General features: G+C 41.3%; 1 protein-coding gene across 3 annotated transcripts in view; it reads left to right on the top strand.

Moving 5' to 3' along the window:
* The window catches only part of CRADD (CASP2 and RIPK1 domain containing adaptor with death domain), a 146,655-nt gene extending 137,375 nt beyond the window's left edge, over positions 1-9,280 (top strand). For 2 of the 3 annotated variants that reach the window (XM_015248282.3, XM_072973920.1), the window contains exons 3-4: positions 3,323-3,415; positions 8,552-9,280. In XM_015248282.3, coding sequence (XP_015103768.3) covers positions 3,323-3,415; positions 8,552-8,853 — 395 coding nt within the window. In that variant the 3' untranslated portion in view covers positions 8,854-9,280. The remainder of the gene's footprint in view (positions 1-3,322; positions 3,416-8,551) is intronic. The other variant, XM_006197903.4, reaches the window with a different exon arrangement.
* Positions 9,281-12,477: the final 3,197 nt, after the last annotated feature.

Genomic DNA, 12,477 nt, shown 5'->3' with positions numbered 1-12,477 from the left:
TTAGGGGTGACTGCCTGGTAGGGGAACATTCCACCCCAGAAAGGAGAGATATTTTATCATTTTCATTGCTTATAATTGTTGGTACATGGGCGTATGAAAAGCAGACTGATTTTCGGTGGTTTTATTTCTGTTTTTAAATTCTCTGTGAACAATGCATCCTTATTGCCTGCATCTGAAGCAGTTTCCCCCTGCCCACCTTTGGTGTGCCACTGATGGTATTTTTATTTTATTCATTGCACTAACTAGACTGTCATGACTTCTAAAGGAGGGCTCAGAATGCTGAATTCTTCAGTTGTTTTTATGTTCAAGAATACCTACTGATTACCTCTGTATTTGAAAATCATCTTGACTAACAATAATGTTCAGAGACTATACTTTATCCCCTTAGAGTTTTGGAGGAATTGCTTCATTATCTTTTACATTTAAGGACTGTTGAAAAATTTGACTGACTTTCTCTTCCTTGTAGGCAACTTGCTTTTTCTGCTTGAAGAATTATATTTTGGAACTGGAAATTCAATTATTTAGCCAGAATATGTTTCATAGTTGATTATTCTGTGTCATTTTTTCCCCCTAAAACAGAGTATGCTCTTGCAACTTAGAGATTCTGCTGCTAATTCATTTTAGGGATATTTTCTTGTAGTAGATCTTTAAATACTTTGGGCTGGGTGTTCTACTTCAGGAATACCCATTAACCTTTTAATGGACTGTATTTTTTCTCTCCTCCATGTCTATCGTTTTTCTCTAATTGCTTTAAATTCTGCCTTTTATCTCAAGTCTTTCGTGAAGATAATTTGGAGTTGCATTAATTCTATTCCTTGGTATTTCTAATTTATTTACTGGTTTCATGATGATGCTGTTTGGTTCTCAATTTATCATTTAGTATGACATGTTTCTTTTTAAATCTCATTTTGTTATTTGATTATCTTATTGCTAAGCTATTGTTTTACTGTATTCATGTTTCTATTATACTTTTAAGTTGTTCTATGAAGAATTACTTTCTCTTATCCCTTAGGGAGTGTAGATTTTTTGGCCAGTTTTTTCCCACATAATCTTCCCTTTTAACATTATGTTAAAAGTACTTGTCACTACAATGTGTCAATTGCCATGCTGTTTCACCCCATCCTGCCCACGTTTGGGCACCTGTGTCCAGCCTTTGGTGCTCTAACACACTGGGGTGATTTCTCCGTGACACCTCTTTGACCCCTGAGCACTGGGTATTTCCTAGTCTGTCCACTTTCTTTAGCTTATTTAAGGGTACATATTAGCAGAAGAGTTGGCACAGAGGAGTGAGCTCAGCTAAGTTGATTATGTGTCGGTCACATGGTAATACCTGTGCCCTGCAGTCTCTCCTGAGACCACGTGAAATGTCTTGTCACTTCTGCCAAGAACAGTCAGTCCTTGTTGTTCACGTTCTCATCTCCCCTATCCTTCCATGTGATAGTTACCAGCCCCAATCTACTGAAGTCAGAGGAGAAAAAGTGATTTAAAAACCCACTTAACTCACTCTTCCTCCCTAGACTTGGTGATATCAGGGTCGCTCTCTTAAAGTTGAGCTCTTTTGAATCATTGATCTGGGTTTAAGGAGGTAGGAATTGGAGAGTGGTTCTGCCATCATTTTGGTTAGCTTCCTTTTATTACCTTTTATTGATTTCCTTAGGAATTGGGGGGATGGAGACTGTGGGGTCAGGTCTCATTCCGCCATAATTTCTCAGAAGCCATCTTGGAGTCTGTCTTTCTCACTCCCTTAAAATTAAATGTAGATGTGGGAGGGAGGAGTTTGTTGTGGCCCAGTTCAGTGTAGAAAGTGGGTAGCTGCCTACTCTTAACCTTGATAGTATTTTATTGTTATGGAGTCACCCCCTCTCCCAAATTATGCAGTGTTGTTTCTTTGGTTCTTAGTGCTAAGTAAACTAAAAGTGGGAGTGCTTGGTAACACTGTCTGTGGCCATAGACAGCAGAGCTAAATGAATATTTTGTAATTGTAATGAATTGCTCCTTTTAATTTGTTCATTTATCCAGCAGTGTTCATTTATGTAGTAGGAAGCTGCTATGTCCTAGGCACTAATCTTGGTGCCTGGGATATATCATTGAACATCATTGAACAAAACTGACAAAATTCCCTTGTCTGTGGGGAGCTTACATTCTGGCAGGGATGGGATGAGTGTGTGGGGTGGGAGCAGTCAGCAACCACAAACATAGCACATCCATATGATACATAATATGTTCAAAGGTGATACGTGGTCGGGGGTGTGGTTGCAGAGTGGAATGGGAGATGTGATTGAGCATAGGGCAGTCAGGACGGGTTCCACTGAGAAGTCACGTTTGATGGAGGGAGTCAGTGGAAGAATGTTTCAGGGAGAGGGACCGGCTAGTACAAGGCCCTGAGGTTCCAAGCAGGCTGGTGTGGTCAGGGAGCAGGATGAGTGGTAAATTGATGGAGCTGGGTCAGGTCTGTGCAAGTATGTGAGAAAAATGAGTGGCTCAGCAAGATGGAACATGAACTTTGAAGTGTTTAGTGGGGAGGGTATAGCTCAAGGAGGGAGGGTATGCTTAGCATGCCGAAGGTCCTGGGTTCAATCTCCAGAACCTCCATTAAAAATAAACAAATAAACCTAATTACCTCCCCCCTAAAAAAAGTAAAATAAGATAAAGTTTTTAATACTGTTTTGAAAAAATTTACTATACCATTGTTCACTGTTTCTTGCTATGAAAGGATAAGTTTCCATGAGTGATACTTAAAAAGCAGGAACAAGCCAAAAAACCATTACTAAAACTCCAAAAGTCTTGGTTCCATTGTATAAGATGTGTAGGGAAAAGTGAAGCAATAATACATGAATAACTGTCGGTTAATGAGAAGTCAAAAAACAGGAGGTCTGTAGAAAAGAAAACTGCTTTTTTAAAAGAGAGTAGAACATGCTAAGTCCAAACACGGCCTTGAAAGACACCTGATTTTACCTTATCACACATTTTATAGCTAGTTGGTGGCTGATTCAAATTTAGATGGTACCCAGGCCTGCAAATTCTTAGCCTAGAGCTGTGTTCACCTTCTTTGCCTCCTTTTAAATCAGTGAGAACTCAGTTATTGCTAATAGTTTTATTGTTGACTTTCTCCGGACTTGATGTCCAGTCAAGTTTTCCATGACAATAAGTATGATTTACTTGTATTTTGCAACAGGGCCCTCATCATCCTGGAAATCAGTTTTAGAGAGACCGGTTTATTTCTCTGCTTCTCTGTGAGGACCGGATTGTCCTCTGTGATTATCTATCAGAACAAAGGGTTCCAGTTAGTTTTCTTTTCAAGGTGCTTTTCTTTCATTTCCAGGCAGCCAGTCCCTGGGACAAAGGGATTTCTCTGCAGAACCATCACATTCAGGGACCCAGATTAACACATGGGCCCTGGGAAGTAGCCAGTCAGGTTAGTTTTCTCAGCCTGACAACCTCCCCTGTTTCCTTCCCTTCCGTCACTAACTGTTCTGCCTAATGTATAGTCTCTTATTTGCCTGTTTTTGTGAATGGTGTTGTTTTAAACATATGTTTTAAATTTTGCACTGTTACAGATACCACTCCTTTCTTTTACATTTTTGCTTTAGTCCATCCTTTCCTACTGCACAGTATTCCCTATGTGCTCCTTCATATTGATTCATCTGTTCCCCTAGTAATGAGCTCTTATATTGTGTCTAGCTCCTTTCTTCTCAGTGTTACTTGATATAAACAGCCTCATCCATGATCCCTCATGGGTATGAATGAGATTTTTTTCTGGGATATATATAAACGCAAAACAGGATCTCTGGATTATAAGGTATATGTATGTATATTTGCTAACACAAATCATGCAGCTTTGCAAAAATAGCCTTATACCTGTCCCTTCTCAGTCTTTGTCATAATTTTTCTTGGATACGTACACCTGGAAGAAGATTATATACCATACTCATTTGTATCTACACTGTCCACCTGCTTGTAGAATGGCTGCCCGGTGTTCATTCCCACCAGCAGTGAATAAAGTTCCCTCCATCGCCGCGTCCCAGCCAGAACTTGGTGCTATCTAGATGTCTATGCATATAAAGTGACTTAGCATTGTTGTTTCAATTCTTATTTCTTAAATTTCCACATTTGAGCATCTCTTCATATGCTTGCTTTTGGATTTCCTCTCATTTGAATCATCTGGTCATACTTTTGTCCTTTTTCCCTTGGAACTTCTTATCTTTTTCCTGTTGGCTTCAGGAGTATCTTATGCAGTCCAGGAAGTATTCCCTCTTTGGTTCTAGACAGTAATAAGTATCTTTTCCAATTCTGCTCTATTGGCTTGCCGGTCTTCTTCATTGAGCAGAGATCTTTAATTTTGATATAAAAAAAAAATCCATCTTTTGGGGATTCATTTTAAAAAACCACAACCCACCACACACAGGTCATAAAGATACTCCAATGTTGTTTTCTGTTAAGTTTACACTTTTGCCTTCTGTGTTTGGGCCTTTATCCTCATGGAATCTGTCACTGTTTATAATGTGATGTAAAAGTTCAAGTGGTTCTTAACCAGGGGTAATATTGCCTCACCCCAGCGTATGTGGACGTGTGTGCTCAGGCTGGGCAGGGGATGTTACCAGCAGACCAGGGATGCTACAGGCCATGCTGTGCACTGGGGACAGCCCTGCACCGTGGCACTTCTTGAGAAATACTAGACTTCCCAAACTTAAGCCATTTAGGTACTACATATGCAGTTTTTGCCATATCTTTGTAAAACCTGTACCACTGGTTTAATGCTTTTATTTAAATTTACTTTTTATTTTATTTTTATTTTTTAACTGAAGTATAGCTGATTTACAATGTTGTGTTAGTTTCTGGTGTATAGCATAGTGATTTAGTTATACATATATATAGTCCTTTTCATATTTTTCATTATAAACTATTACAAGATTGAATATAGTTCCCTGTGCTATACAGTAGGACCTTGCTGTTTTGTCTATTTTATATATAGTAGTTAGTATCTGGAAATCCCAAGCTCCCAGTTTATCCCTCTCCCCACCCTTTTTATTTTAAAGTTTACTTTTCTTTTTTATTTTTTGTCATTTTCTATCTGCTTTTTAAATTTACTTATCTTAATCCTTGCAATCATGGGTTTGAAATGCTATTTATGCTTTTGTGATCATGTTAAAATAGATACATGACTGTTCTCATACAGAATGTTCACCCGTGTTCCACCTGGCATCACCTTGCCCACCACCAGTGGTATGTACATCAAGCCTTTAGACACAATGGCCAGATGGTCATAGTGGATTCATTTATAGCTTGACCTGGTTTGATGTAGTATATCCTTGGGAGTTGACACTAACACCTTAGGACTCTCAGTTCTAATTAACGTCGTATTCAGCAGAATTCATGAGCTGGAAGGGCCTCGTGAGGATATGTTTCCAGATAGAGGTCAGACAACACAGACAGCTGCTATTGTCCCTTTATGTGTGTAAGATCTCCTTGGAAGGGCTTAATTTGCTCTTGGTGTGGTAGCATTTATGTGCCAATTATCTTTGCTCCAGTCTGTGTCCACAGACTGCTGGCCATCTCCCAGTTATATGGCAGTATTCACAAGGGATGTGTGACCCGAAAGTGTGGAGGAACAAGAGCAAATACTGTCCTCACTTCCAAATAATTGGCTCAAAGTGTATGTTACATTAATAGTTGGCCAGGAGTCAGGATGATTACAGAGTGTAGCAGAATTACAGATACTCCCACCCCAACACTCACTGAACTGGACCAGAAAGCAGTTCAAAACAAAAACATTCAGCAGCAGCAACCAAACAGGCAGGAAAACCGATCACAGCTTTAAATCATGCACTATGAAAAGTGGCAGGTAATGAAGGACATACCCCACCTCAACCCCTCAGAAGCCACTCTGGGAAAGCAAGGTGAGGGGGCAACAGCATGAGGATTCCCACTAACACAGATCAATCTGAAGAGAAGCTGGTCTAGGAGGTGAGAAGGCAGCCCCGGGAAATGCAGGAAACACCCTCCTGGAGAGGCGGGAAGGCAACCCAGAGCAGGCCATCTCCCCCGAGTTTCGAGTTACTCATAGGGGAGAGACCACAGGAAGGAGTGAGCCCTGCAGAACGGATGTGGTATAAGACATTTAACTGGCTTCCAAAAGAGAGGGTGGTGATAAAGAATGACCAAGATGTACCCTGATCTAAAGCTGCAGCACTGTAAACTCCAGAGAGAAAAAGCCAGTTATACAAAAAGGGGGATGATGAAGTCAGTGTCAGAAATCTCTATACCAGTATTCTCTACCATAAAATATGAGCAAGGGCTACAAATTTGTAAGAGGAATAAAGTTGAGCAGATTGGTGGAAAAAAGGATTTGTAGCAAATTGGCAACTTGAGCTTAACTACTAAGGTCCCCAATGTGTTTCTTTCTCTGGCTCTCCAGTGTGTTTTATTATATTTATATATATTACCAAGACCCAGTACCAGCTTTCCTGCTGTGTTCCTTTGCTGATTTAGCCAGCAGGTTGACAGCCATTTTTCCTTAAATGCATCTTACCTTATTTTTTCACTGTAACACTATTCCCTATTAAGAATCTATTTCCTGATATACTGCATTCATTGTCTAACTCAATCTGCTGATGGCCATATACCATATATGCGGTTTTAAGACTAAACAAATGGGAGGAGATTACTGTTACAGAAGCATGTTACACACCCAACAAAATTAAAATGATAAAAGCAACAAAAACCCAGAGATGTGAGAAAAAGGAGAGAAAATATAAAGTGCTCATTCTAGAGCATTAATGTGGACATGCCATTTACCTCTTAAACTTACATATGTATTTTTCTCAGCATTGAATCTTTTGTATGTTTGTATATGTTTCTTTTTTATTTGCTTTTTTTTTTAATCATTTAACTTCAGGTTAGAAAGCCATTTAGTTTATCTTCTGCTTTTTCTTCTGTTATATTCAAGCAAAATTAAATAACCTTCATTAGAAAAGGTTGTTATGTTCTTCTTACAGTGTATGTGCATAAAGAGATGTCCAGAATGATATTTAATAACTGTCAATAAGATGGGGAGATAGTGGGTAATTTGTTTTCTTCTCTGTACTGTTTTGTGGTCCTTGAATTTTTCAAATGAGCTCATATTTTTATAAAAACATTATTAATATAAAATATTATTCAGTAGTATCATTATTCTAATCTATTTCTTAGTCATTAAAAAAAAAACCAGTCTTGACAAAAACCAGAAAGAGTCCTTGACAGTATTTTTGCAACTCATGCCTAAGGTATTAGCAACTGTCTAGAAACCAAAGGCATGTGCTATGGAACACATCAGCTGTTCTAACAGGATGCCTTTTGCTTTCTCATTGAGTTCATAAATCAAAACAGTGAACTGATGAGTGTGAAGAGTGACTGACCCTAATTCCTGTGGTGCTGGTGACAGGAAGTATAGTATAATGTGCTACCATACAGAGATCTGAACCAGGAGTATAAAAACCTCGCTTCCAGTCCTGGCCTAACCCATAACCAGCACCATCATTTGGATACTTCCTTCTCAATCTCTGCACTTTGCTACAGGGACCTTCTTTCACTTCCTTGAGTGTGCCATGTTTTGCCTCAGGGCCTTTGCACATGCAGTTCCCACTGCACAGGGCACACCTCCTATTCTTTCCCTTCCCTGGACTCCTTCTTCTCATGCTCGGGACTTAACTTTAACCTCCTTCCTCTGGAAGGCCTTCTGTGTAGCGGATGGCACCTCTTGGCACATCTGTAGTCACTCGTTGAGTGTCAGGCTCCCTCAGCAGACAGCCTCCGGAAGACTGGGCTCCAGTTTAGGAAGTGCAGGTTCAAGGTCTCTCGTTGTCCCTCCATGGCACATGTTTCCTCCCCTCCTCTGGGCTCAGCCAGGATGGTAGCTCTCCTCCTGTGACCTGTGCTGAAATAGTGAACCCCACTCTCCTCTCTTCCTGCTACCTCCTGGCCTCTAGTTTTATTATTTTTTCAGGAGGTCTCTTAGCTCCTCCTTCTGTTGGACACTGTAACTTTTCTAGGTAGTGTTCAAGTTTATCAGGAGGGAGTAGCTGTTCTGTTCAGCCTGTTACGCCAGCATAAGCCATTCCTGCAGGAGAGAGCATCACAGACCAGCATTGGAGGGAGATGGGCGTGTGCAGGCCTTCTTAGATTCACCTAGGACTCTCTGCTTGGCCTCACTGGTTAAAAGAGATGGAAGTGAAAAAGGCTTGTTACAAAGCAGTGCCTGCAATGTAATCCTGAATGCATGTTTTGTATGTGAAAGACTGAAAAGAAATTGATCACATTATGATGAATGGGTTTCTCTGATGGGATTCCTAGTTATTTTTATTTTGTTGTTTTCAGAGTTTCTATAATAAACATTTCCTTAGCTGCTAACTTGGCCTTCTTAAGCCCCTATATATGCTTTGTACCGAGCAGCCCCTGAGAAGACTAGAAATTGGCCCCTGCTATTTGGAAGTATGTGTCGCCCACGTTTTTCATTTCTGCCCCCGTCTGATGTGTTTGCTGGCTCTTTTTCACCCTCATGACTTTTTCTCCCCAGATGACTGGATGACAGGAATCCCCCCACACATCCTCAACAGCTCCCCATCGGACCGGCAGATCAACCAGCTGGCCCAGAGGCTGGGCCCTGAGTGGGAACCCGTGGTGCTGTCTCTGGGGCTGTCCCAGACCGACATCTATCGCTGTAAGGCCAACCACCCCCACAACGTGCAGTCACAGATGGTGGAGGCCTTCGTCCGCTGGAGGCAGCGCTACGGAAAGCAGGCCACCTTCCAGAGCTTGCACAGGGGACTCCAGGCCATGGAGGTTGACCCCTCGGTGTTCCAGCACATGTTGGAATGATGGCACCTCCATCAACTCCTGGGGAGTTCTTCCCCCAGTCACATGTGCCGAATCCCGACTCTCACCAAGGGCAGGTAGATTTGGGGAGTTTTTGCGGGGAAGGGCTTTTCTTTCTAGTGGTCCTTAGATCGAAAGAGATAATGGGATTTCCACTTGACATTATTTGAAAGGCAGGGTTACTTAGCAGATCTCCCACACTGAAATGGCAGTCCATTGCTTCTGATTGCTCAAAGATTGCATTATTTGAATTCTGTAGGTTTTAATTGTGTGGTTGCCTTTTAATAGACTGGTAAATCATAGTGGCTCAAAAAAAAAATACAGGTGTCCTATAAATAAAACATCCACTTTTATGTTGCCTGGGAACTGAACTGTGGACTTAGCTATTAATGATGATGATAATAAAAAATGAATTAATGTATATAATGTGGCCCTTTCATGAGAAAGTATTGTTTATTTGTTTTGTTTTGTTTTATTTATTCTGGTATTGCATACATTAAGGGTGTAAAATTACAGTAGTCCCTTCTTTGGAACAGAATTGATAGTAACAATGAAATGGTTACTTTCTGTAGTCAAGAGAAATAGCTCAGGCAGGATGTCTGCAAGACACTAAAGCCACCTGCAAAGATCAGTTCAAGTACCAGCATGCATACTTGAGCCCTTTATCTTTAAAAGATTGCTTAAGAAAATCATGTGCCCTTTACTTAAAGGATTGTTTGGGGGCAGGGGCTGTGTGGTCTTTCATTGAAGCCTTGATGATTGAAGTGTTGTGCTCCTAAGGACTATGATTTAGTCTTCTGACTTTTTATTAATAACACATGGTACTTACTGTTTTCAAGACTTTTTGTATATGTGATCTCATCTGGACCTCACAAAAATCCTATGAAGTAGTTGGGTAAGAGAGATGAGCCCTCTTCTGTAGCAAGATGAGACTTGCCTGGGGCGAATGAGCCAGAGTGAGTCTGGAGCTCTGCCCCCCTGCGCCCTTTCCAGCTGCCCCACGATGCTGCCTCCTCCTCTCACATGCTTCTGGGAGAAGCTCACTGCTCTTCTGCTGGTAGTATTTCCCCGGGCAAGCTTCGTCACTTCTCTAAGCCTCAGTTTCCTCATCTGTAGAAGGAAGAGATGACCATCCCCACCTCCAAGATTTTTGCGATGATGGAAAGAGTGCCTGGCCCGTGGTCAGCTCTTGGGAAATGATAGCTGTTAACTCACTGCTGTGGCTGAATGTGAATGCAGTTCACAGACCCAGCTGAGCAGTGGCTAAAGCCGAGGGCACTGTGGGAGGAAGTGCTATCACCACGTTTCTTGCTAAGCTTTAAGATGTGATACGATTTTATTAAATCCACGGTGAGTCCAATCAAGAGAGGGATAGGCGAACCTTCCCAGTCTGATCTGTCCTTCTGAATAATTGGAGAATCTATTTCTTAATCCTATACTAACTTGGAATTTTTCAAAGGGAAAAAATTATCCTGTTTACCCCTCTCCGTTCTGAGGATAAGCATACAGAGTGGTAAGGTTGAACAGAAAGTGAGTGCTCATAAAAGATGACAGTGGTGTGTTGATAACATCTTTTCAGATGTCTGGGAACACATTTTCCTTTCCTAAAAAGGATCAGTTATTTAATGGTTCAATAAACTTTTAGGTCCAAAGAATGGTCTACTGGCCTTATCAGCTCTAATTTTCCATTGTGTAGCCCAGTCATTAATTCATTATCTTGTAAAATCCTCAGATTTTTGGCCCCCTCACTGTGCCCAGTTATAGACTGTAATTCCAGGGCATCGTCAATGAACTGCTTGTCATTTTGAACCTTGGACTTTTTACGTTGCTATTCATCCCCCTGGGTTTGCTAACAGAGTCACTTTGACTTTTGTTCTCACCACATTTATAGATGAATGAGTAAAGCTGGGCTCTGATGCATCTAACTAGATGGCATTTTAGAAGTAGGTCTGATGATTAGCTAGGTCACCTTCCCTCCATTTGTGCACAGACACGTGTGTGCTCTGTCAGTTCATGATGAACTGGCCCATGATGGGCTGCAGGGGTGTTAGTGCTGACAAGTTGCCCTTAAGGAGCAGGGCATCTCCACCGTCAAAAGGTAGCTGTACCTGCTTCGAGTTGCTCACATTTTTGCAGGTGATTGGCAGAATGGAAGAACTGAGCATCAAACCACTGCCCCATTTCTATCTCTGGCTGCAAAGTGTGAGGCCGCATGGCATCTGCCTGCCTCCCAGGAGAATCAGATAGCTGATGTGCCTGCATGGAGTCCACGTGTTTTTGCACAGAAGAAGATTTGAGAGACTGCCTACCCTCAAGAAAATCTGAATGTGTATAGGGAGGTGGCAGAGCATTTGTAGGCACTGACCAAAAGAAAAGGGTAAAGAAGTCTCTCTCCACTTTGGTTTGGAGTTTATGCCCATATGCACACGCGTGCACATGCATGAGTAACTTTTTAAAATCTATAACTTCTATGAAGTTTTCTCAGTGCAAAAATTGTACATCATTTTTTATAGCAGTTTGAAAAAAATAAGCAAGAGGGAAGAAAAATAAGAATTGCTCCTACTCCCATCTTCCATAGATAACCACCATTACAGCCCAGTTTTGATCTCTGTCCTCCAGTTTCTCTCCTATGCTTGCACATTCCTCCTATAACAAAAATGGGTTGTGTCGTACTTGCTGTTTTACAACTAGCTTCTTTTATTTAACATATAACTATCTTTCCATGTCATTAAGGTTTCTTTTGTACCAGTGATTTTCGACATCCTTTGTGTCTGGAGCACACTTTCAATAATTTTCAACAGCATATTTGAAGAGATTAAAAGACACTAGCCATTAAGTTAACAATGTCTTTTTGCTGCCAAAACATCCACCATAACCTCACTGTTTGCTTGGTCCTTCTTTAGAGCCGTGTCGTTACTTGAGTAGAGCCGTTTACTGCTCCCACTGTGAACTCATATCCTCAAAAAGCAAAGTTGAGCACATTCCTGTAAGTGTTCTGGGCTTTATTCTGAGCTTTTTTGTCTCTTTCTTATGGCCAGGTGCCCTGTCCACTGCACCGTGTGATCCACTCAGCTCGGTGTTCCATTCCTGCGGTAGTGTGTGTTCTGGGGACAGTAATATTGTGCCTATTGATCCAAATGTGGTGGGACCCCAGGTTTGATCTGTGCGTGGCTGCTAGTCTACACCATCATTTTTAATGGTGCCTACCATTCCGGTATCTGCATGTTCCCTCACTTGCTAACCACTTTCTTATTACATTAGATGGATCTTTAAGTGGTTTTGTCTTTTTCACTATTATAAATAGTAATGCAAAGGAAGTCCTTGTTAAATATTTACATTCACCAGAGGTTAAATGAACTTGATCCCTCCTTTGTTTAGCTCTAAACAGATCTAAATTTTGTGGTCAATTAACTTTTATTATATAGCAAACCATCCCAACATATATTGGCTTAAATCTTAGCTCACAGGAGCCAGCTGGACTGTTCTGATCTGGGCCGACCCACTGGTCTGTGCTGGGCTCTGTGCATCTGTGGTCAGCTGATGGCTTCTGACTGAGGCTGGATGATCTAGGATGGCCTCATCCACATGTCTGGTAAGTGCCATGCTATTGCCTGGGGCAAAAGAAGT

This window comes from Vicugna pacos, chromosome 12 (genome assembly GCF_048564905.1).
Source record: "Vicugna pacos chromosome 12, VicPac4, whole genome shotgun sequence".
NCBI classification, from domain to species: Eukaryota; Metazoa; Chordata; class Mammalia; order Artiodactyla; family Camelidae; genus Vicugna; species Vicugna pacos.
The sequence above is the reverse complement of the archived record's forward strand: the minus strand, read 5'-3'. Positions and strand labels throughout refer to the sequence as shown.